At 39.2% G+C, this 26,474-nt stretch overlaps 1 protein-coding gene across 1 annotated transcript in view; it reads right to left on the reverse strand.

Annotated features, from left to right (window-relative positions):
• Nucleotides 1-26,474, reverse strand: part of ADRA1B (adrenoceptor alpha 1B) — a 76,163-nt gene that overhangs the window by 17,661 nt on the left and 32,028 nt on the right. Inside the window, exon 1 of the mRNA XM_080398097.1 lies at nucleotides 1-26,474. This exon is cut by the window's right edge and continues 32,028 nt beyond it. Within this exon, the coding sequence (XP_080254223.1) occupies nucleotides 1-973 (973 nt within the window). The 5' untranslated portion in view covers nucleotides 974-26,474.

The raw sequence follows: 26,474 nt of genomic DNA on the forward strand, positions 1-26,474 counted from the left end.
CTAGTGGCAGAACAATGAAGAAAGGTAGCCAGCACAAGATGAACATGCCAACCACAATTCCCAATGTCTTGGCTGCCTTCTTTTCTCTAGAGAATTTAAAAAGTTTGAAAGCTAAGGAATTCCTGGGATTGTGACTCTTGGACTTGGTGCTGTTTAATGTGTCCTCATGAATGTTCCTGTAATGAATCCGTAAAGTCAGCTCCTTGGAGTTAGACATTTCTTTCATAACCCCAGCTTCCAGGTTTTTAGTAGTCCTTTTTGCCACTATGTAGACCTGACAGTACATCACGAGGATGACAATTAAAGGAATGTAAAACGAGCCCAAGGAAGAAAACAAAGCATAGAATGGTTCTTCAGTGATACGGCACTCTTTGTCGTCCTTGGGTGCTGGTTCTTTCCAGCCCAAAAGAGGCCCAATAGAAATCACCATGGAAAGGACCCAGACACCTAGGAGAGCTAAAATTGCCCTTCTTCTTGTTACCAAAGTTGGATACTGGAGAGAATAACGTACTCCTATATATCTATCTATAGAAATTGCACACAGACTTAAAATAGAAGCTGTACAGCATAGCACATCAACTGCTGCCCAGATATCACAAAATATCCTCCCCAAAACCCAATAACCAAGGATTTCCAGTGTAGCAGAGAATGGAAGGACAGTGAAACTCAGCAACAAATCTGCTATTGCGAGGTTAATTATGAAATAGTTTGTAGGGATTCTTAAATGTTTATTGCAAGCAACAGAGAGAATTACCAAGATGTTACCTATAATAGCAAAGAGTATAAAGGCACCTAGAATAAGCCCCACAATTATCGCCCTACTTATATCCAAGGCAGGTGAATCCAGATTGCTTGCTGTCTCATTGGAGCTGTTTGCAGAAAGATTGCCATTATTTAGTGGAGGCACTTTCAAGTATCCAGGTATCGATGAATTTGATTTATCACCAAGGTAGGTATTCATCTTAAAAATCATCCTCCATAGCAAGTTATGGTTGGATCCCTTGCAAAACACGCAGATGGTTTGAGTTCAGCTGAAAGTTATCTCTCTACCCAAGAAGTTGCTGCGAAGCCCCGGCCGGTTTTAGATTGAGAACTCATCTCTCCAGCAAGCTGTCAGCTATGAGCCCGTAAAACTTGCAGAGCGTGAAGTCCTCTGAAGCCTGTCAGAAATAATAGGCTGTTCAAACTTGCTTAATTTCTCATACGAACTCGTTTAAACAGAAATTAGAAGGCAGAAGTCTTGGCTGGAGCTCAAAAGTAGCTGTTTTGATCATGACGTCCCTGAAATAAAAGACAGGTTTACTGTTTTCCCTTGTGCATTTGTGGTTCTGTTGGAAGGATGCCTCTGTCTAGCTGCTGTGACATGCGTCTCCAAGAAGGGTTTGTCAGCATTTAGGCAGCTCTGCATGAGCTGGCTGCCTGTGCTCACACTGCATGTGCTGGTGACATCACTGCGGCCGGCCCCGGCGCAGCGCTAGAGGGCAATGCAGTTCAAGTTAAAACTTCCGTATCAAAGTCTGAAAGCTAAACAAATGGAATATATCAATCTTAATTAAAGCATTTGCCACAGAAATCTGGATTGGAAGCCTTTAAAATACCGGTTTCATTATCTGAGAAAAATATGCTTGGTGGGATGTGGTAAAAAAAGCAATTTGAGTACAAAATGATCTAGCGCGCTTTGCCTTTTGCTCACCAAGGAAATGTGTTTGAGTTTATTTTGTAATCGAAGTGAATCACAAGCCATTTTAGAGAACTAATAATATTCCACCTTCTAAGGACAAATAGGTAGGTTCCAAAAATCCCTAGTTTATTCACAGATTCAGTATTTAATGATGGCATAAAAACAGACATGGAGCAGTTTGTTTCTATTTGTAAACTTTTACTTAATAAAGAAAAAGTAACAGATGATCAAAATCAAAATCTCTATTAAGATCTTTATGGTTTTTTTATACTCCTGTGTACCAGGCATACCTGTGCCTTCATTTCTTTTCTACCTAGGTAGCTTTTCCAAGCGTAGGTGCATCATGAATCCCAGCCTTGGAACAGAGCTGAGCAGCCTTACCACAGCCAAATTGAAGGCAGTGAAAAGTATTTAGTAGTCTTTTCAAGGTACTCTTTATGCTTAAGTATCTTCCTATATCTTTGCTAAGAGCTGTGAAACTGTTGTTAACTCATTGTAGCTCTGGGAAGAGCTATCCTCTTACAGTATCCCATAGAGGAAAAAATAAGTAAGAACTGATTAATTTTTTAGATAATAGTCTTTAATGCTGAAAACACTGATTTCTTCATTTTGCGTAGCTTTGTCAGTCACCAGGTGGGGAGAAATATCAGATATTTATTGCTCAGTGACATTACAAACAAAAAGTGAAATATGAGCTGAACACATAACTGCCAAAATACTGTTCTCAACTTTCTGTCATCAGATTATGCCCTACAGCTGTTGTCTGCAGTACTCGGGGTTACTGTATATTGATTTTCCTGTTACAAAATGTACTGTGTTTAAAATAAAAGGTTCAATTTTAATAAGGCAGATATGGCCGAAAGTTGCAGCAGAGTGCTGGTTTTAAGGACAAAACATGTAAACAAAATCTCTGGGTGAATTTTATTTTAGGAGTGTATGGCAGATGTTTGTATAGCCCTTCCCAACAGCAGGGACTATAGCAAAGCACTATCATTCAAAAACTTTTCTTTGAAACATTTACAAGAATGACATGATAGCATGTCATGGAGTCACTGAAGGGAAGAAGAACAAACACTCAATTTACGAGCTTAGCCTCAGCTCTTCTGCCTCTGCTGTCTCCAAGACAGAGCTTTCATTGCTAATAAAAGCAATTAGTGGCCTTTGGTTTTGGACATATATCTTTCACACTTACCATTCTTGCTGGACTCCACATAACCACTCTTAGTTTTGTTTGTGATTTCTCATTTTGTTTCTCTGCCTTGTCTGTTTAAACCATGAATTCCTCAGGCTAGGGGCTCTCTCCTGTCCTGAAGGTGCAGACACAGCTGTCAGGAGGTGCGATTACAGCTGTGCATGGCCAGGGCATCTGGCTCGGTGCCACTCTCAGTAGAGTTGTGGTAGCAGAGGACAGCAGGAGTAGCTGCTTGCCTGGTCATCCTGGTAGGATTGCATAGCCTGCAGTGAAGCCTGCATTTTCCCACTCTTGGTGCTTGACTAACATTAATTAAAGCAAGTTTGATTAGATCATTAGGTCCAGATGTAATGGTGTTTCAGCCTTTGGCATGTAAGAAAATACAATCACTGCAAAACATGGAGAATCGGTGAGGGGGTAAACTGGTCTACTTCACTTTTTTAGCTGGCACCATGTGGTGTATGCCCAGCCTGCAAAGAATAAGGAGTGGCCTGTAACTGCTCCCTGGCTTTAGTCGCGCTACATTAAGATTTTGTAGCTCTCTGGAACCAGATCTTTCAATAGCCTTTCAACAGGCACTTCCAGGAGTCAGCTGATCAGCTTACTGGCAAGGTCCAGGGCATGGTGCCAACAGCAGTGACAAGAAAGGGCGGAAGGGGTGGGAATAAGTATTCTAACTGGTAGTGATTGGACTAAACCATGGGTTTCTTTGCTCGGTAACTTTTGATGGCAGGAGTACTGGGACCACTCAGCTTCCCTTACTAGTCCTGCTTTCTGAGCCCCTCTAGATGAAACAGCAGACAGAAAAGTCCTTTTCTAGGTGGCAAAGAGGAAGACAAAGCTACTGCTCATCTTTTACAACCCTGCTGTGAAGTCTGATGTTTTCACATCTCTGTTTACCAGTCTGTGTAATAACATACTGGCTGAATAGTCATGAGGCTCAGCTGATTAATGTTCACAGATTGATTTGAGATCTTCAGTGGCAGGTGCTATAATAGGGTGTATTGAAACTCAGACATGAATGTTAACTGTTTACCTACCTTCGGATGAATGGTAGAATAGGTACTGTGAAAAATAGGCTACTTTTTCTGCCAAGTTCAAGGTAGCATTTCAAGCTAGTGCAATCAAAAACATCTGATCAGAGAAGTCCAGATAGTGTTCACTGCAGAGTTGCTTTCATTCAGATAAATCATAGTTTTCTATGAAAAAGTAATTTTAATAGTCTGGGGATTCTACTCAATATTATTTCAATAATGATGTACAGCAAGACAGGTTGCCCTTTAGCTATTCAATGTACTTCTGCTGAGCGCTTGCTGAAGCAGCAAAAGACTGGATACAGAACATAAATTTTGAGGAAACATTGATAACAGCTTCATATGTTCTTAGACTAGCTCAAAATTTGAAATATGCTGAACTTTTAAAATTTATTTTGTTGTCTCAGATAAATGATGCAAAAAGAGTCCTATAGTCGTGGCTCAGTTTTGTAAAGAGCTGTGTTCCTTTTATTCTTCTTTTACAAACTGATATTAAAAATACGTATTGGCATTTTGATCTGATTTCAGAAATACAGCAGAAGCACTTCCAGAGCACTTTTGCAACACTAGTGAATAACAATACAGCCTGCTTCTAATTGGACATAAAAGTATGAGCTAATACAGAATTTAAATTAGTATATCTACACATAGTTCTATAGAATTCCTCTTAATTCTTTGATTTAATAAGAAATCCTGATAACTCACAGAAATAAACAGATATGACCAAAGAAAACCAAGGCTGTAGTGTCAGAAGTTGTTTAGCTTATTCACCTTGATTTGAACGGTATCATGAACATGCAGTCATATTTGATGCCAAGTGTTCTCATCATACCAGTACAAACCAGAAATAATTCCTCCCATGAAAGAAGTATGAAAAGCAAGCAGCAATGAGGAGGGCATTGGATGCAGCTGTAGAAACTTCTCTGCCACTGTCTCTGATACTAAAATGTTCCCAAGAAGTAGAGTGAGGAGGTGGCCTTGGGGAAAGTTTTTTGTATGATTGTGGATGGATATGTAGGCTTCTGGGGTGCATAAAATGTATCCACAGCTCAGAGACAATGTGAGACATTGTTTGGCACTAGATTATTTCTTCATAATACAGCTTCTTTGTAGATGGTGTCGGTCATTAAAGTATGCTACAAGATGAAACTCTTGTTTGGTTTTGTCAGAAACTTCAGTGTTCATTACATAGCTACACTTATTTTATTGCTTGTTTTTTTAATTACAGATGGTACAAAATGTTATGACTGTTTTGGTACAAGTGTTCTTTCTGAAATCTTCTTTCTATAAAGACAACCGGACAATACTTAAAATCCACAGACAGTGTGATGCACAAAATTTCTTTCATTTCCATTACTGCTGATTAGCAGATCTTTGTCCTTCATAGAAAACCTCTTTGGCTTAGCCAGAGTGGTGAAAAATTTCCATGGACATTTGAAATACAGATGACTATAGTTTCCTTACATTTAATCATTAGGCAGAAGACAGTTTCCTTTAAATGTGTGCACACAAACCCTGAGCCTCAGGAAAGTGTCAATTTCCATGATGGCAAGAGAAAAAATGCATTTAAAATGCTAGTTTTCAGTTGTCCAGTAATGATATTTAAAAATTTGTGGTTTTATTTTTGGAGTAAGAAAAACTGTTTCGTGGGATTGTATTAAAAGCTAAGGTTATTAGCTTGAACTTGCCAAAAGAAGATTGCAAACGTTTGCAATTTTGAATAATCTTTTTTTTCCGTGGCGATTCAGTGGTTGTCATTTTTATGTAAATAGAATGTAGAGAGAGTTTTCTAAGTGAAATGCATTTGATTAACTAAAATATTATGCTTTTTGTGTTGTCATTGGCTCTTAAATTCTTTTTCCAGATTTAGGTTTTGCAGGCCCATTTCCCACACTAAAACATTTTTCTCACACTCCTTTAGCTGTGCATTTCTGCCAGAGCTGTGCTAAAGGCTCCCCAAATTACCAGTTACTGACATAGGCTCCATGTCAGAAACAGACTTCATGAGGTTTGGTAAAAAACCAGTATTTAGAAATCTGGATAAAGTATGTCCCTGCTTTAAAGAGAGCGAAAATAACACAGCTTCTCTCTCCTTCCAGTGGGAGTGGGTGCATGTCTGTGTATGTTGTTTTCAGCTTAAAAATGCTTGGGAAGCTGATGGACCCACTTGATGCTGTCAGCCTTTATAAACTTAACACTGAGCAATTGAATTTAAAAAAAAAAAAAGGAAAAAAAAGAAAAACTTGAATTACATCCTCTCTAAAGACAAACCTAGGTGTTACAAGTCTCTGAAACAGTTTTGAGGGATGCTGCTCTTTTAAAGCAAACTGCACTTTATCAGAAACCATGGGGCCAGTCTGGTGCAGAGGTTCCCCTCAGGCTGCCATCCCTGTGGCATGGCTCACCCTACCATCATTCCGCAAGTGCACTGAAGGGAGAAGATGCTGCTTTGTCTTCTGCTCTGAGACTCTTACCTGTCTTTCACAAAGTGCAGTTTGCAACCAAACACTGCAGTAAACAGACCCACAAAAAGCAAAGGCAGGGGGAGGACCTGCTAATCTCAGCAGGCACTAGCATCTCTTTTTCTTTCCCTGTGCATCACGACATAGTATCACTGTAGCATCCAGGAAGCACAGATGACTGAAAGCTGTTTCATCCTCCTCAAAACAAGAGAAAATAAGAGTAATGAGGTGCTACATCCAAGTCTCTCTGCCTTTTCTTTAAGTTTTATCTAAACTATGCATTTTTTCTGTTTGTCTGCCTTCATGTTGTGATCATGTGGTCCATGACCATTTGCTCTCTTTTGCCACCTGCCCTCTGCTCCCTGGAGTTGGGGAGAAAGAGGTGGGCAGAGCATTACTATTCAGGAGATTCACTTACCATCTTCATGAAGCTCCAGTAGCAACTCTAGCCTGTACACTCTCCTGCTACGAAAACAAAGCATCACTTAACCAGTAGCACCAATGAACAGCTATAAACTGGTGCTTGCAGGCTGCTTGAACAAGGTCGTTGCGTTGCTGATCTTCAAAAATCCCAACCCCTCAATGCTCCTCCCTGCTCCAAGGTAACATTGTTGGTATTTTCCCAGGAAAGAACTAAAACTGCTGGAGAAGTAACTATCACACAGTTAGATAAATATCAGACAAATATCACCAGAGCATGAGGAAAAAAGAAAACTCATGAAGTCCTGATTTTTCTTCATCATCTGCTGGCAGGCTGGTGTGCAGCATGTAATTTTCTTATTATTCATGACACTTTTATCAGTTCATGCAGACAACTTATTTTCTGCTTGTGGTTGCACTGGGACTATCAGTGAAACAAAGCACATGGTTCTATCCTGTAACATTCCCTATTGCCAAAAAACCCCAAACCAAAACCCAAAATCTTTCTAAAGGAACAGTCACTCATGTGTTTTTTACAAATGGCAGGTCTCTTTTTTAAGCATTTCCACTTACTGACATTGAACAATAGCACATTTCTGGGAGCATAAAAAGAAATTCTTGTGGTGGAAGAAAATTTAATTTTATTGTTTCCTTTGACTTTTCCCAGGAAGTCATGCTGACTTGGAGCTGATTGCAAACTATGGGGAGATCACAGAGCTATTATTGGAAGATAATATTAGCTGACAAGATGTTCTGAAAAACCATAATGCAGTAAAAAAATCTTACTAAGTTACTCATATAAAGCATAGGATATCTTTTCTAAAAATAAGAAAAACCCATGAAGCTGTGTTTGACAGGTGTAGTTTATAATATTGTACTCATTTTTTGTGTGAATGCAAAATAGTGAAAATCTGTCATAGAATATCAACGTAAAGGTGCTTGCAAAAAATCCCTGCGCTTAGTGAGCTGGTGTGATAGCACTGCCCCTGCACTGTATGAGCTGCTGCTCTAGTTGTACAATGTGCAGTCTTGACTAGTTTCCTCTATCTAGAAATCTGGTCATTTGGTTGCTATTATACTGCAGTGTGGCTAACCACAACAACATGGATTAAAGCCATAAATGCAGGAGGAGAAAGGGAAATTTTTCAAAGGGTTTTCTTGCGCCCTCTCAATTGTTGCTTGAAATATGCATGCCTTCTAGAAAAACCACTTCCATCCCAAAACAGAGGTCATATTCCTTATTAACTATGCCTTGAAATTAAAAGGGATGAAAGGAAAATGTGTGTTAGATTCAGGAATCTCTCTCTAATTCCATGAGACTCTATTAGTTAGGAGTTTATTTGCCTTCTCAAACCATGGAGATAATCTTAAGAATTGTCAGCTGGGCAGTGGGAGGTGAAAGGGAGTTCGCTTAGTCTTCAGGAGCCATTTTCACAGGGGTCAAACTCTGGGTTCTTATATAAACTAAATAACTTTATTTAAGGCCATGGACTTGCCATGGCAAATGCTGGTTAATTGGCAGTGCAGAGTACACAGTGTTGCCTGTGATGAATTTCTGATAATCGTTGATGCTTTGGTTAATCAGAAGTCCTATTTTATTTCCTTCTTATCTTTCATCCTTCCTTAATAGTCAGATTCCTAGCTGCATTTAAAGTACGTTTAGATTCTTTCAAAAACTTATTGATTTGTAAGCTGAGAATGAATCTAAGCTCCAGCAGTCTAAACAGTATATCCTATGAAGTCTGGCATGGCTCAGGTGCCTGAAAGAAACACTGGCTATGAGTCAGGTGCCACCTCATGACAGACATAATTTGGTGTGCAAGTGACTGAAGAGCTTGGGCCATTTGGAGAGCTCACACTTTAAATAAAACACAGCAGGACACAGAATAAGTATTATAGGAGAAAGTTATTACAAAAAGAATGATTTTGTCTTTGTTGAGTGTAATAAAATAGACCTGCAGCAAAAGTGTGCTGGTTTATCATGGCTGGCCTGTGTCCCAGTGTCCCATCTGCAGTGATAAAGTGGACAGAAGCTGTTCAAAAGAAAGTGTAAATCCCTTACAACGCTGTGCTAAACTGCACTGAGGAAAGAGGATTTTTTCCTGATCCCAGCTGGAGATGAGTCCTAAAGCTTGGTGAAATTTTTGACATGTGCAATCTTTTAGAATTTTAATCCAATGAGGGGACACTTACGGGAACCAGATGAGTATCAGTGCTCATGTTTTCTGTGGGCTGATTGTTAGCGACGGAACAGCCGTAATAGCTGAGCTAGCTCACGGTTTCTCCCAGAAAGGCTTTTTAGCCTGAATGCTGACCTCCGGGAGATGGCATGTGGCTTCTCAGCCAGAGGTGCCTACAGCCTGGCTGAGGTGAAGAAGAATGAATGGGAGTGAGATAGGTCTGTCCATGTCTGTCCAGAAGTCACCATGCTAAATGTCATCATGATTTATTTAGAAAGGTGCCACACTTTATATGAACTGTTTTGCAAGGCTCTGAGCACCTTCACCTCTCGTTAAGTCCTACTGGTGAACAACAGGGCTTGTCAGATGCTGGCCTGGGCTTCCTAGATAAAGCAGTTGAATTGTGTGGTGAGACAGGAGGGGGATACCAGGCTCTCCTCCTTTCCTATGCATTTAAGCGATCTCATAACTGGACTCTTAGAATAGAATTACAATGGAATGAACTTGAGGTTTTAATCTCCATATTACAGTTTGTTCTAGATCATAAAAATTGAAATTAATACGGATGGCACAGTCTTTTTTAAAAAAAGGCACATGGCTGGATATATTTATTTACATTAAATAAACTAGTCTTCATTTAAAATACTTAACATGACATTAAAAGGACAGTAATTAAATGTTAAAAAAAGAAAAACATTTTAAACACAACACATAACTCATGTTACTCACTGTCATAAAGTAATATTGTGCCAAGAGCTGTGAGAGTTAGAAGTAGATTAGACATTTATGTGGCCTACAAAAAAATCGCTGATAAACTAGCTAAGATGACTGCAGCGTCGTAAATCTCCGTGCCTCAAGAAATAAACTCGAAGGTAAATTCAGGCTGGATAGAAGCTTTTCATACTGGCAGATTATGTCATATGTAATTAGTCTCATTTCTGTGCCTTCTTGTGAACCATTTCCTCATTCTAATAATTAGGTGCTGAGCCTAGAGTAATATCTTTAACAAAACAGAAATGTGGCTGGGAAAGAGATTTTTCAAAGATATCTAGGCTGGCTCAGTGCTGTGGTTGCACTGAGGGGGAATTATCCTGTCTTGATATTTTTAAGCTTCCTTCATCTTTATGCACCAGAATACCTTATTGGCCTTTAGAAACTTCTGAAAACTTTCCCCCCGAGCTGTGCACAAGAGCCAGGATTACTTCTGAGCCTTATGATAGGCCTCCCTTTGTTTTTAAATAGCTAGATGGATTTAGTCTGCCTTTAGCAGGTCATAGCAATTTGGGTCCCAAGGTACTGGGCTATTTGAAATTTAAACTTGAATTTTACAGGTTGGGAAAATTTTGTGAAGACCAATCTTTCCTTTTTTTTTAAAAAACTTAAACTTATTTTTTGTCTCTCTCCATTTCTTGAAGTTCTGATCATAGTTTGCACAGTACTTCGTTATATCTTTATGATATTCAGAATTTGCACTTGCAGCGTATCTTACTGCCAGTAAGTGGATGGGGACTCACTGCTGATAGACACTGAAATTCATCTTGCTGTGGTGTTATACCAATCCATTGTGATATTTTGCCTTGATGAAAATGCCTGGGAGAGTCAGTGGCTGAGTTTTATGTGTGCAGTAATGCAGGCCTTAAAATATTGACCCTAGATCTTCATTCAAAGGAATCTATGTCAATTTATCATCTAATTTGATCTGTTCCTTTTCATAAATCAGTATTTAGATATATTCCAGGATATCTTCATTGTAATCAAGCCATTTTTTTATTCTTGAAGTATTTTTGACTTCTAGTTTTGTTAAAATATGGGTATCTCTGAGAAAAGGAAGCACGTCTAGGCTTCCTGTCTCATTGGTTCCCTGCTTCAGCTAAAAATCCTAGAGAAGCTGGAAACTTATATTTCTCCTCTATATCTCAATAATTATCTAGTTTTTCCTTTGCTGAACTCATTGAAGCAATAACAATAATGTTAAATGGCAGAATTGCTTGGAGAAGTGATTGCAAATGGATAGAAAGCTTCTTTGGTCCAGTGTTGAAAACATTAAGATAATACAGAAGTAAAGAGGGAATGAAAGAAAGAGAACTTTCTAGCAAAGAGCAAAAAGAACTGCAACAGTGACTTCTTTCACATCCTCAAACGTGCCACTCCTAATAGTCTGTTAATCTAAGCAGGAGGAATAAAGTTTTGCACCCTTCTGTAGTCTGCAACTTGCTGAGAGAAACTGTCTCTTTTGTGTCTTTTCTTATAAGGACAATTAGAGACTCCTGTTTAAGTAGTGAATCAAGATATTCCCTCTTTCATAGTACTTCATTAAGACTCAGCTTGTGAGCCAGGTATTTAAGTGTTACAGATTCTCCTCCTTCACAATAGTATTTTGAATGACTATAAATATCTCATAATACTTTAAAATATGCACTAGTGGCTTCACACCCCTCAGAGTAAATAAAAGAACTGCATGCTACTCCATCTTTTAGAGATGAGTGTAGGAGGAGAAATAAATGAATTTTTCAGTATTACCCAGTGCATCAGTGACAGCTGAGCATTCAGTAGCTAGAGCACATACTAACGGGTGGAACTGTGAGTTTGGCTTGTATCTTCTGCTGAAATGAGCACTGAGCTCTTCTTTGTATTAATGTCAAATACTCATGAATCTGATACTTTTTCCATATTCTGTTCTTGTGAGAAGCCGTAAAAATCTATAACCACCCTTTATTTCTCCGGAGAAAAATCAGGTGAAAGGAAGCATCCATTTCTTGTCTTTTTCCTGTCAAGATTTCGAATAATTATATCTACTATTAAAGGAACTGGGAAAAGACCTAATGCTATTTAATTCTATTTAAGTGTGCATTAGATATGAAAGTGAGCTGCATTGTGTGTTGTCTAATAGTTGATGGCAGTGTAAGAGAACAATGAGAACAGCTTTATTTTGTAGAACTAAAATAATCGCTTTCTAAAATAAACTAAAATAAACTGCTTTCATATTCCTGTGGTTTAACAGGGGGACATGCGAGATCTGGCTGCTGCTTATCCACGCATGTCCTGTGGCCTTGCAAATCAGGAGAGTGCAGATGGTGTTAGAATCATTGAATAAATTGGTTCAAGCCAGGGAAATCACCTGATCTCTCCATATTGCAAAGGAGAGAAAGAAGAAAACCCGCAACCTACCTTTGCAGGTCTCATTTTGATTATTTAACTACTTTGACAGGTGCCTGAGCAGTCTAAATGCCTACTAGGGATTGCACAGGAATGCTGTGCTACCAGTGCAGTGCCCAGGTTTGTCATGCATAATTTGGAGTTGGAAACATTCACCATTATACAGAATTTATGTTCTATAATCCTTTTCAGCATCAGCAACTAAAACTAAGCAGCAACAAGAAATACTCTTCAATAGGAGAAAAATGTTGTGAACATTACCAAGAACCGTGGCTCCTATTGCCAACTCTGGCTAATGCTGCCAGCCAGCAGCTTGACCCCATGTCCCAGACCCTCTGAAGTCTCATCACTGGGACAGTTGCCTTAAGCATTCTAGTGCTAGATGCAGATTTACAGCAGGACAGGGAAGGAAAGCTGATGGAATTCAAGCTATTAAGTACTTCATAGTCTGTAGCCAGCACCTTGACTATAACCTGGAGGTTTACTGGCGGCACTGTAGAGGTTAGTGTAGAGCAGGGATTGCGTAGTTCAGTAGTACTCTAAATTCCTCACAAAGTTATCAATAATTTATTAAACAGAGTTATCGATTTGTCATTTTCTTACATAAACAATATAGCTGTAACACCAGGCATACAAGATACGGGCCTTTTCCTGAAAAGTCCTATAACCGCACAAATATCTACTCCTGGATTTATTTACCCAAAGCAAAGCATTTTTTACATGCTCATTACAGGAGCTACTCTTGAAAGTGTCAGAAGTCCCTGTGAGTCAGAAATAAAAGTGAGCTAAAGGCAGCAGTTTTGACCCATCAGGAATAATTTCACTTTCAGAGAGTTTTCACAAGATCAGTCTACAAGCTGCCCCCCACCATCATCAGGCAATACATGATCCACAGCCAGTCATAACCACCTGTCCTGGAGAAGATCTCATTATCTTATAGTGTTTGGTGTAAAGAGGTAAATGATGAAGGAGGACTATAACTCTGTCTGGGGAAAGATCAGATAAATACCTGAGAGATCTGTGAGTGAAACTGTCTGCATGCATCTGTCAGCAGCATGTGGAGGGATATACAATACGAGTCTTTTGGAAAAGCTGAATGCACCAAAGTACGCAATGCAAAGGTACATTGCAATGTGTGAAAAAGGACTAGGCACTGGATGGCACCTTCAGAAATTCATGCTTTCAGATATTGCCAATGATTTCTGGTCCCTGAGGTTTTTTTAATTATACAAAATACATGTTTCCAACAAATAGGAAATTAATCTTTAGAAACAGTCTGTTGATGAGCTGATATATGAGTGTTGTTTGGATAACTTTTGTTCCCACTAGGCAGTGCTTCTGCAGACTTTGTCCATTCCAAGTCTATTACTCAGGTTAATATTTGTTGTAATTAAGAATGACATTCTGGACTCCAGCACCACACATATCCATTAGAAAAAACAGTTCAGTAAGGCGTCAACTAGCTTACAAGTTAGTGATGCCAAATGAAGTCATTAGACTTGTCAGTCTGTCTGGCACCACTCTTCTGATTAGCAGTTTCCCTTTTTGCTAAGGAATCACCCAACATCTCTGGGGCTTAAGGAGGTTTAGGTGCAACCAGAAACTACTCCAACAGTAGTTGGTTAAAAAATAACTCACCTTTGTTTAAGGACATCTAAGGGAAGAGCATTTTGACCTACTTCTGACAGGAAGCTAGTCACAGCTTCATTCCTTCTGACCTTTTAAAACGAGCATGAACATTTGTCCGTGATGAAGATAATGGAAGAAAATATGTATGAGAATGACTCACTGAAATTTTTGTTCAGAAGGCAAGATCCAGGATCCCAGGAGATCTTTATTTATAGCCTAAGCAAACTCAATGGAGAGTTGCAGGAGGACAAATGAAACTGTAGAAGAAGCTGAAGTTACAAATAATGATAACTTGAACATGCTATTTCCATCACAAATTAAATGAGCACATTATGGTAGTGCTCAAAACTGCAAAAAAGCTAAGACAGTTTTAATTCTGTAGAGCCCTGCAAAAATTTTTGGCATATATGTTGGAGAAAAGGTTTCACTTGTTGTCTTTACCCCCATCTAAGCGGTGCAGGAGATGTCTATAATAGAAACAGCTACAAATCTGAAGAATATTTAAAATAATACTATGGTCTGCATCTCATCTTTGTGTCTGTTTTCTTCAGTCCTACCACCTCAGAGTGTGCTATTACCATAGATGTAATGAAATATATTAAGAGACAAAAAGTATTTACTATTGCAAGGATAAAATCAGACTGCCTCAGTGTAACATATCTGTCACTGTCATCTTGACTGTGATCATAGAGTAACTGCAGCCAGAAAATAGATCCTGGACTTCTCCAGAGCTGATGGTGAGAGAAAAGTTCGGTCATGCATGTTGTTTAATGAAAACAAAGACTTGCATGATTTTATGTGAATTATTTGCCTGTGTATATATGTAACAGAAAAGCCCTCTGAAGTTAATAGCGGTACAATGTACATTAAGAATATCACAAATGTCACACCAGCATTCCTCAGCCTTTGGGCTGCGATGTCCTCTGATCGGACTAGTTGTCTGATACAACCCACCTCTGGGGTCTGGTGTGGAGAAGCAATGTTGCTACTAAAAAGGGCATGGTCCTGAGCATGAGGAGATAGTAATTGTTGTCTGAGCTCTTCTAATGGGTTGCTGGGTGAATTTAAACAAGTCACGCACTCTCCCAGTGCCTGAGTTTCTCTACCTTTCACAAGGAAATGATGATGCCTGTCTTGTAAGTAAAATACCTTGACATTTAGCTGAAAAGCAATATAACAGAAAGATACTATTACTAGCTGGGAGGAAAATATAATTTTGTGAACACCCAAGCTTTCCCCCTTCCCACATGCATATATGTATATATATAAAGTATATATTGCAAATATATATTCATACTCTATTACAAGTGGGATTTTCTTCTGTTTATACTTACAATCATGATTCCTGTGTCTCTCCTTCTGCTAGAGTGAATTTTTCACAGAGCCTCTGTAGCCTTTTACGCATACTAACAGGGTGAGTGCCTGTTCGTCTGTGGTGTGACTCTGAGGCTATTACAGAGAGAAATAACATCAATGTTTAAAAATAAATGAGCAACTGAGAACTTTAGCGATGTACCTGTCTCTGTGATGTCCTTCATTCTTGGAAAAATGGAGCGGTTGGAAATACAACTTGGGTCTTTTTGGTGGTGGATGGATCGGCTGCAGCGCGTGCTCTTGCTGGCTGTAACAGGAGTATTTTTGGAATGGATGAAGGGGTGATTCTCTCGCCTTGCTTTGCACGTCACTGTGATCTCAGTGCTGCCGAATATATGATGCGTCTCAAACTGCAAGTCTCACTTACAGCAGCTGCATGATGAATGTAAACTGCTACTAGAAGAAATGAAGGTAACTCCAAAGTAGGGGGTAATAGCTATTTTTTTCCCTGCTTATTGCTGGATTGTACCATAAGAGGTTTCCATATGTTGGAAACATAAACTATGTGTCTGGTAAACAAATGTTTTAGAGATGCTGATTGGAATTTTCCAGTGAAACAGTTTTCATCACAAATTCTTTGAAATCTTTACAAATTCTTTCAAGTTCTTTGTAATCCAAACTTGCCATAGAAACAAGGGTATTTTGCTAAACATTCACTTACTGTTATGTGGCAGTGTAGAAGTTCTGATTAGTATCAGAGAAATAAAGGCCCATCATGAGCTAGCTCTGTGACAATGTTATTCATCTGAATTATGGCTAAGCCAGCATTCAAATTCCTCTTCTACCTGTCTCAGAGTGGGACATCCAACTGCTCACCCATATGGTGCTCATATTTCACTTTCCTGTGGTTGTCAAGAGATTTTCCTTCCATCAGTTTTCTCCTTTTTGCCTGCCTGTTCCTGGCTGGCACCATTCTACCTGGCTAGTAGATGCGCTCCCCACCATGGCTGCAGAAAGATTGTAGAAACGTTGGAGCAGCGAGTAGATAAGGGGTAGCTCAACATTTAGCTGTACCTGGAGCAGGGTGAAAACTAGGACATTTTTTTTCTTTTAGACTGAAGAAATCATAGAGCTTGTTAATAGCTAGATGTCCCCAGGAATATGGGAAGATGTGTACTGGAAGGGAGCTGTTGGAGACTTCCAAAGGTGGTGGAGGCTGCTGATCTGTGATCATGTGGAGGTTGGTGTGGAGGTCACTGCTAGTGCCCAGATAGGTTTGCCATAAGGTTGCCGGAATTGTCCTAATTTATCTGCTATATTTTGAGAAGGAGCTGCTGCCTGCAGGTGAGGCAAAGCCACAGACTGTGGAGGGCATCGAGGGGAGGCACTGGGATTGGGGGGTACTGTAATGGTGAAGCCTAGTGGGAGGGAAGCTTAGAAACTCCCACTGCCAGGTAGTGTTTGACAGTAATTCTTACTCCTCTGGTGGGAAACATCAGATGGACAGTTAATGTGTTTTGCTGTTGCTGGAAGTTAAAGATCTATTCTTCTAGTATCTCCAGTGTGATCTTCCATCATCCACTAAATGATGGCCCAGGCACTATTCTTGCAGTAGCAAGAGAAGCCCCAGAGCAAGCGACTGTGTTCATGTGTTTGGCAAATTAAGAGCAGCAGAGTATTGTCTAAAATGTTCCTTATTATAAAAGGAGAAGTAGAGAGCAGAAACAATGTATAATTTGCAGATCCATGTCTGAACTTACATTAAAAAACAGTAACATAAAAGATCATTAAATACTGTACAATGAACCTGATTAATTTTGAGATTTTTTGTAAGTGGTAATAAGGAACCTCATTAAATTTTCATGACCTAAGGCATATTCCAATTTCCCAAAGCTTTGCATCTCCCAAGTTCTTATTTGCCATTATTGGCCAAAAGTCAGAAAGTAGTTTGCAAACATTAATAAGACTATATTAACAAAACATATATCTTCAATAAATATCTTTGAGATTGGGGGTTTTTATTCATGCAAGTGAACAAAGATAAATTAAGCATATTCTGAATACATGGGACTACATTAGCCTGAAGTTATTACAGGTTTAGAAAGGAGGTAATATGCAGGGATACAGACAGAACAGAAGCTCATAGAATAGCATTATGGACTTATTTTGATTGGCTTGTTATTTGTTCTGTTCAAGTGAAATTAAAAGTAACAATACTTTGGTAAAATTCTCCTTGTTGGCATTTATTCAGAATTGAACTGATTAAACTGCTCAGATGAATGCTGGAGTTCTCAGTCTAGTTACAATTCACTGTTAGGCGAGTGAGAGTTCAGCAGAAAGGCTGAAGCTGTTTGCTTAGCAGCTGTCCACCTAGACATGGAGATCCAGAACTCTGGCATGATCATTTAGAACTGTCTGACCCACAACAATCTTCTGAAAATGACAAGGTGTGACTTTTGTTCCTGGTATTCTCACAAATAGCAGTACAATTCCATAGTGTTAATTTTGCTTTGAGATGTAGAGTTGTATTTAGAGAATTTTTGCCAGCGCCTGGGTATTCCTTAATCTTGGCATTATGGACACTCATTATAAAATCTATTCTTTGTCTTTCTTAGGACTCTAAGTGCATAATCTAATTCTAGTTTTCCAGGTAAATTTTGGCCCTGTAAGTAAGTGGAAATGTAATCGAAATAATGTTTTAATTTATTCAACAAAAGGAAATAAAGGTGTCAGAAATAAAATGTTTCACTGTAGAACATTTTTATCACCTATTTTATTTTTGCTGTGATGTTGTCATTACACTCATTTCAGTGGTTTTTTTTCCTTTTATATGTAGCCACACTTCCCGTAAATTAGACTCAACTTTCCTTTCAGAAGACACAAAGCTTTCTTTGATCTTTTGTATGTTAGATGAAAACACTTTTGTAGGAAAATGGATCTTACATGTCTTAGAAAGAGGTTTTCTATAGTAAATGGATTTTTCCTTTTTTTTTGAAAACAGTGGATTTAGTCCTATATATATGAACTTAGTTAATTGAACACACTATCTTCAACTAAATAATTGGCCTGCATTTGTTAATGTTCTACTTACAAATGTTATCTCTGCATACCTTAAAAATACTTCAGTATAGCTGTTACAAAAATGCATTTTAAGGAGAAAGGTGTAATTTTTACTTGTTAACTGCTTTTCTTGTTGCTTCATCTAGAAAAAAACAAGTTTAGTTAAGTAGAATGAGGGTAAGCTTCACAAAATTAATAATCGTAAATGACAGAGTCTTTGAACAACTGATAGCAAATAATAAAGCTATTTTCTTATGACTATCGTTCATGTCATACCAACCTGCTTTATTCCTTTATTCTTTATTGCCACCTATGTGAGTACAATTGGCTAGCTGAAATATATATTAAATATAGCAGGTACAGTTCCTACCAATAAAATCTTTAAAAAAACTGCATTAGAAATTAAATAACATGATGGTATAATGTTTATTATACACAAACCTCACATTCTGACTAGGGTCACCTTCTCTACAGCGTTCTGAATAGGAATGGTTTTGGTTTTGGAACCTGGGTTGTTTGTCTCTCTGTGCCCATCAATACACAGATGCAATGTTTTATTGTATACAATGATTTCAATATTGCCTCTAAATACTGCGTAGATAGGTTACAAGCAAAAAAGAAACTGTGTGAATGAATGAACCAGTGCTCCTCATTGCTCCTGTTCTTATAGATGTCAAGGAAATGGGATTCCTCTATGTGACGGTAGATATGGTAATAACTGTAAAGGATTGCAAGCAGCATTCAATGTAACATTATACTACACCATATATATGGTAGCTTCTTTTCTGTATCTCAAAATGCTTTCAGTTTAAATTTGCAGTGCAGTATTTAATAAATACTGAAAGCCTGTTCCCTATCCTGTCACTCTGTTCCATCATTCCTGCAAAGTTTTTGTTACTGTTTATCCTTCCATCCTCTAATAGATATACATATGTATTTCCTGCCTCCTAGACACGGATGAATAGATACAAAGCATTATTAATGTTCTTAGATAAGGAGCAATGTTAGCCTTTCATGTCATAATATTTATTTTTTTAAGCATTATGCCAGCTGTCCCATGTTTTATGGAGGTTTAAGCAATGATAACATGCTGTGTCATCTGTAGACATGATGTTGACTTACTTGGTTTGACAGAAACAGAAATTATACCCGACTAGATATCTCCAAACTGGTCTGCTTCATCCAAAATGGTCTGTTCATCCAAAGGATATGATGCAGACTGCTTTTTGCTTTTTTTGTTTATGAGCTGTCCCACATTTCAGAGGGTTTTGCTAAGCATGCTACTTCAATCTAGCTGGGGATTTCAGCTGATTGACACGTAGAGCTTCTGGGAAAGGACAGCCAAAATTGAGAATTATTTTCAAGAACTTTGCCAGTGCTGCTGGGAGAGGTGCCCTGCAAAGGCATTGGGATTTCTAATTCATAGGCTTGTAAGATACAAAAGCAGCACTTCTGATGCAGAACATCTGGATGATGAAGAGTTTGGTATCTGCATAGGTCAGTGCCCTGAAGGACATGAACCTCTGAAAATATCACCTGTGTCTCATCCTGAGTAGTACCCATTCCCACCACGACCTGCCTGTATATGTCTAGGCCAGATCAGGGTGTGCCAAAACCACAGCTACTGAGGGAAAAATAGCAGCCCTAGACCTCTCAGTGTGAGTCTGTGAGCACACTGATGTTGTGGCAGCCAACAAAATCAGATACACTTTGAATAAAATCATCAAAAAGACTCAACAAATCCTAGAACTAGGAGAGCTAGTAGTGCTTGTATTAGAGTATGGAGTCACGAGGCCATGACATCTTTCTGAGCTCATGCGGAAAGGCTGACAGAAACTGAGTTTATTTAAGAACTGGTGCCAGCAAAAAACCTGACAGTGTCATTTCAACCCTCTGTTCTTGTAACTTGTAAACTGTCTCTTGCTTGCTTTCCTAAAGCTTCAAATTCTATTTAATGAAATTAGTCCAAGTTTATTACCCCCCTGAGGTTGAACTTCTCCAGACATTTTTTCATTCCTGTGTTTTACCCATTCTGTACTGTAATGACTACTGTTTTCTTTCCTATCACTTTATTCAAGTCATGGCTACATCAAGCTGGTTTAACACAGCAGTGATTTACGTTTGATGAGGAGACTGCTGGTGCAACTCACAGCTTGAGACTGCTTTTTCCACAGACTTCTGTTTCTGATTCATCATTCTCCTCCACGTTTTATTCAGACATTTGTGGGTTGAATAATGAGTATGATGGGTTTTTACTTAGATGAGTTTTCGGCAGACTTATGGCAGATACTTTAACGGACGTATGGATGTTCTGGGTTGTATCTAAAAGCAATTTAATGAACATTTTATTAAAATAAACTTAGTTAATGTTTTGTGGTTGCAAGGAGCAGTAATAATCTACAAATTTGTGGTAAGGATAGATTAAAGTGCATTGCAAATTTCCTCTTCTAGAATAGGATCTTCTTTCTGAGCACCATGACGTAAGGCCAGAAGGATACAAATGCAGTGAAATGTTTGTTCTGCAAGTGAGAATATAGTGCACAATTTTAGCCAGTTGTGAGGAATAACATTTATTATCTACTGTTGATCAGTTAAGAATGATAAATGAAGTCTCAGCACACTGAAACCTTGTGCTGATGCCAAGACAGTATCTGGGAAAAGTGAGTAAGATTCCAAGATTTGGGGACTTTCAGAAAATTACACAAGTAAGAGTCAGTGTTACAGGCAGACATTATATTGGTGATGCAGGACTGCGGTTCGGGGGAGAGGGTATATTTTTCTCTCTCTAAACAGAAGTGCCTGGGTTACACTCAAGACTATCTAGCATCTGTCCTGGACTGAGTCTCCCAAAGCAACTGAGCCAAGGGACAGCTATGCTGCTGGCTGCCCTTCATCTAGAGGACTCTCCAGAGCAGGCCTGGAATGGGGGCATGGGAAAGAGTAACCCATGGAAACTCCTTTAGTGTCCTACAAGTTTTTCAGTGCTGGCTCGTTCGCTGAGGGCCCACGGCGCTGCCTCTAGCAGGTAACTAGATCTGTATCTGTCAGTGGAGTGGTTTACACTGTTGCATGTGTTCATGTGCATCCCCAGACACCTTCAGGACAGGCTGGGTGACCAATCTGTGCTGTACAGTTACTGACCAATGCTCTGCAGCCATACTCCTGAGGCAGTGCTACAGCATGCTCTCAGCATCTAAGTGTCTGACAGTTTTGATAATAGAAGTATTCTTGCAAACTGATTTTTTTTTTTTAAAGGTTTTCTAACATCTCCATCGTTTGCAGAGGAGGCTTGACATTGAGCAGGGTGAAAAGCCTTTGCACCCTTCCACCTTCTAGGCAGTTCTGGTTTAGCTGTTTTACTAACACTAAAAAACTCATTAGTTTTCTTCTCTCACTTGAGGTTTCCAGGAAAATATTGGCAGGCTGATAACTACAAACACTGCAGCTACACACAGACTTGGATCCTCCTCCCCTGAGATCAGCAGCAGTATGAATTGCAGTGAGGGCTGTAAGGACAAAGCCCAAACCTGATTTAAGTAGTCTTACAACAGCATACACACACTATTTTCCCAGCCTCCCACTTTTGCGCTTTGACACAACACCTGCAATAGGGGATCCTAGGAACAATGAATTAAGGAGAGGAGGTGGGATGAATTTTCCTTTTAATGTGTCTGCATCACATATGCAGTTCAGGCAGTCATAGTAGGAGTTATCAGTCTATCATAATCATGTGGCAGCAATTACATTTACTTTTTAGCATATACCCTTGTCTCCTTCAATTTCCAAAATGAATGAATAAAGAAAAAGTTAGCTCCAGCTTGAATACATGTGGCATTTCTATCCTTCAGGATGACTTTGGAATTGAAATTAATTTCATTTAAATTTGATTTTCAGTGTATGTATGATAAGATGAGGAAAAGTAGACTACTAATTATCATGAAGGACTTGGAGTCAGGTCTGGGATCAAACCTGTAGCCTAAACTATGAAACTGTTTGCAGCTGTGAGGAAAGTCACCACATTTCTCTGTACTTCAGAGTAGTAGATGTTAAGATTTTCATAGCGGTACGATAGCATCCGTGTCAAAGGATGTGAAGTGAAGCTCTGCAGAGTGCAAGGACATCCTCATTTTTTTGTACTGACACTGCTGGCAACCAAAATAAAGGGCTGAGAGTGACAGCAAGAAATGGGATTCTCTTCTACATGTAACAAGAAACTGAAGAGAAGGCTGAGAGCAGGCATTCACTGTTGTTCCCATATGCAGTTTTCGCTTCTTCAAAATGCATAAGAGCAGCATGGATGAAACTTTAGCCCATGTTTGTAAATGGAATATAATGAAAATATGAAATGAAGAAGTGATAGTAAACACTGGAGGGAAAAAGCAGAGATTTGGAAGGCTATAAAACCTTGTGGCACACACTGCAGCCCAGCAATCAGGGATTAGGAAAGATTTTCCTCAAATTCACTCCACCTGAGGAATCAATTAACAGCCTGGCACCTGAGGTGGTGTTAGCTGTTATCAGGCTGAATTTGGGGTTGGGTGGATGTTCTCCCTGCTTGGGGAAGGGAAGTTTTGTCTTCTTTTGGTATTCTGTTTTGAGAGCACTGTGTGTGTTTGAAGTATTTTACGTGTTATAGATGTAGGTCTTACAAAGCTAATTTCACTTTATGTTGATGCTGTGTTCAGAAAGATTCTTCCCTGGGATAATGGATGCTGGAGATGATTAGGGGCTACTGTAATGCTTACTGCAGGTAGCAGAGAGACTTACCAGCTTTGGTGGGCCTGAGCTAGTGTGGACAGGACAAGCATGCTGCGGGAAAACTTGCTAGTTCTCAAAGCAAGCAATCAAGCAATGCAATGGGCGTTTCTTTCGTCTAATCTGTTGCTGCTCTGCTAGAACCTTTTCTGTAGTCTCTGCCTTTCCTCTGCATGTTTGCCATGAGTCTCAAAAACTGTGTCTAAAATGACAAAATCCCAGGGAACAACAGTCCTTAGGTTTTTAAAAGAAATCTAAGTGCAAGAAAGTAAACCTCCTAACTGTTCCTGTTTGTGGCTAGGAGTTACAGGATGTTTCTTTCTTATCCAGCAGAGCTGTCTGCCCTCAGGCTGGCTTTATTTGAATGAATTAAATCCTTAGAGTTTAAAATACTATAAAAATTCTATAAAATGGGGAGGCTATGTGGGAGAAAGGATACAGATAGAGGTGGATTAATAGTACAAGTAAATAGCTCCTGGCAACACATGTCAGTCATTTCCTTTGGGATCTGCTTGACCCTTGCTGAATAGGAAGAGAAGCTGGCTTTGGCCTGTAAACCCACAGATATCTCATGACCTTTGTGGAAGTTCATTGCCTAAAAGCTATTTCTTGGACCTAGTGGCATCAAGGGACCTACAGAAGCTTTGCTGATGATATGTTTCTGTGGTCTGCTTCTTCCAAACTTTCACCCCCTGGCAGAGAGAGGGTTCACTGGTTATGGTAGGAAACCTAATTTCATTTTATTTTTCACATCATTGTGCTTTTGACAGAGCTGAACAGGAAAGCCATCTGTTAGCTTGGTAAAACAATCAGATTCAATGCAAATGTCGCTAAGAAACTTTTCAGTTATACCATGTGCAAACTATATTGTGTCTAACAAATAAGCCCAAGAGTAAAATACCTGCTTTTAAAACTTATCTGTATCTGAAACTCTTCTGGTCGTTACAAGGAGATAGTGAGTAATCTTAGCCTTTTCTTTACTTAAACTTGAATAATGTATCAGAGGGTTAGCTGCCAGAAATAATTCTGGGATCATAAGAAAGTCACCTGAAGAGTCAAAAGCTTTTTTAAACCATCATTTCACTAGGTGTTTCCCTGTGGCTGTACCTGCTGCTACAGTTAACCCAAAGTATGAGTTTGTGTCTGTTCTAACAGCTGAGCGTAGCTAGAGTGTCTTTGCTTTGTTTTACTGATCAGTACAAACTTCTGTTGGAGCATGTCTCTAAAGTGAGGTATAGTCGTTGAAATAGTTTCAACTTGCGTCTGTGGAAATATATTTATTTTTGTATCCCCTGACCTGTGGGAAAATATTATTTTGAATATCAGGATGAGGTCATGAGACTGGATGGGGGGAAAACATCACAGAAAGAATTAGTTTGGTTTTCAAACTAATCAAGTTATGTTTTTCAATATTCTGAGTCAGATGTATTATGACTATGCTAGATTTTCTAAATAAGCTACTTGCAGAAATACAAAATCTAGTAGAAAAGACTTACTGGCAAAGTAAGTACCACATGAGCATGCATTTGCTTTTGTCTTTAAAGACACTCATCTTCTCCAAAGAATGAAACTGTTTAAGCCAATTGAAACAATATAAGTTAATAGGCTCAAAACATGAGAGTTTATTATGATGTATTACTAGCCAGACTGCTTTTTTTATGCCATTGTTACATCAGCTTTAGGGTCCTTAGTCTATTGTAAGAGTGTATTATCATTCAGACGTGTCTTCTTTCAAGCAAGAATGTTTCTACAGCTATAGGAGCCACTGAGTTTCACCGAAGATATTTTCCATAAATTGAGTTACACATATTTTTTCAAAAGGGAAGAGTATAAAGTAATCAACCTCTCTTCTCTCAGGAGAAAAGAGATACTACCAAAATGTTTGTAATAGCACTAGAAATTACTTGGTTCCTGTAGTTAAGCTGTTGTCAATATCAGACTATGGGAAATCCATCTTTAGTGATGATGAAAGTTTTCTGTATTTTATATTCCATTGTTTAGTGTTAAAGATGGCAGTGTCATCTGCCAGTGAAATTATTAAACGTGTTTTACTGACTTCAAAGCAAAAACTGTGGAGTTTCAACATATGCCAGTCACAGAATTCAGAATTTCTGATTTCTGCTGTGTGCATTTAGCTGTCAAAACAATCAGTTGTTTTTCACAGTCTAATTTAGCAGAGAGTGTACTACAAAGTGGTCAGAATCCAGTTTCAGTAAGGTAGTATGAGAGCAATCTGTGTTTCTTCCAAAACAGTAAGATGACAGCTGAGCTTCCAAAGGACTTGGATTAGCATCCAAAAGCCAAGAAAACTTCTCACCATTTTGTTCCTTGAGCTGGTATTTCAGGGAAAGGTAACCGATGACTACCTATAGTGTTTGAATGCCTTTTCACTGGCTGCAAGGTGATAGTGGTTACTGTGAAGAGGGGACGTACTTTCAGATGTGTTATTTCAGGCTTATGTCAGGCTGACTTGTTGGTGAAGATCTATAAACATGGCCATGTACACTCACAAAGAATAGTAGTCTTGCCTGGAAAAAAAGTGGTAGGGATTTCTTGTTTCAAAAGGAGCAATTTCTGCTGCCTTCCACTTCAAATATTGTGTATAATCTATCCAGCAAAAGGGCTGCTTTTCTTTCCTGATATTTTTTCTGAAATTATAGCATTACTAAGAGAGAGTCAGTCTTGGGAATATATTCAAATCTAGCTGAAGTAAGAAAGTTTAAAAGACAGCTAGACCTATTGAAGAAATCCCAACAAAACAATCATAATTTGGTCAGCACTGGGCCTCTTCTAGAGGCCTTTGTGAACATAAACCCCACTAAAATGAATTCCTTATGAACAAGGTTAGCCTTAGCATTTTGTTCCAGGCTTTCAGGAGCCATTGGTCAGCTGGTGAGCATGACAGCAGGAATAATGGTTGTGTGTGTCTCAAAATCATTCCCAGAACAGCTATAATAATGCTGTTGCGGTTTGACTTGTGCTTCTCCTCAGGAGCACCCTACACACAGGTTGGTTGTGCCTGATTCCTTCAAGGCAGCAGAGCTCTGCTTTTCTTCCACCGTGCTCCAAGTGAGGGGATGCTAGACAGAAGGACAGCATTACTTGTTTTGGGGAGCAGGGGATGAGGAAGGAGAAAGCTCTGGAAGATAAGTGGTGGGAAGATGTGAGTGCAAAATCTAAAGCTTAAGTGAGAAGATGGAGATAACAAACAGATAAGGATGTGAGCGCAGAATAGACAAAGCTGTTCTGCAAACTTCTCTGTAGCTGTCCAGACCTGTTGGTTGGTCCTCATCAGCCCAGGCTCCATTTTACTGCTTTTGCCTGCACATTTGCCAATCAGACTGAGAAACAAAACCTGAGATACCACACTCTTAGAGTGTGTAAGAGTTCAGAAGGCCAACCACTCATGGCGGTCTCCCATGAACACCTTTGGCTTTTTAAAGAATTAGGTTCTGCCTCAGCTGTGTGCGCTTCTGGGTCAGTAGAAGAGCAACACACGTAGCACCGAAGGGGGGCAATACTCTCCACCCACTCCCAGTGTCTTTTGGACAGTGGCACTCCTCGTGTTCTCATGGAATAAATTCAAGGTGC

This window comes from Falco punctatus (genome assembly GCF_963210335.1).
Source record: "Falco punctatus genome assembly, chromosome: 8".
Classification (NCBI taxonomy): domain Eukaryota; kingdom Metazoa; phylum Chordata; class Aves; order Falconiformes; family Falconidae; genus Falco; species Falco punctatus.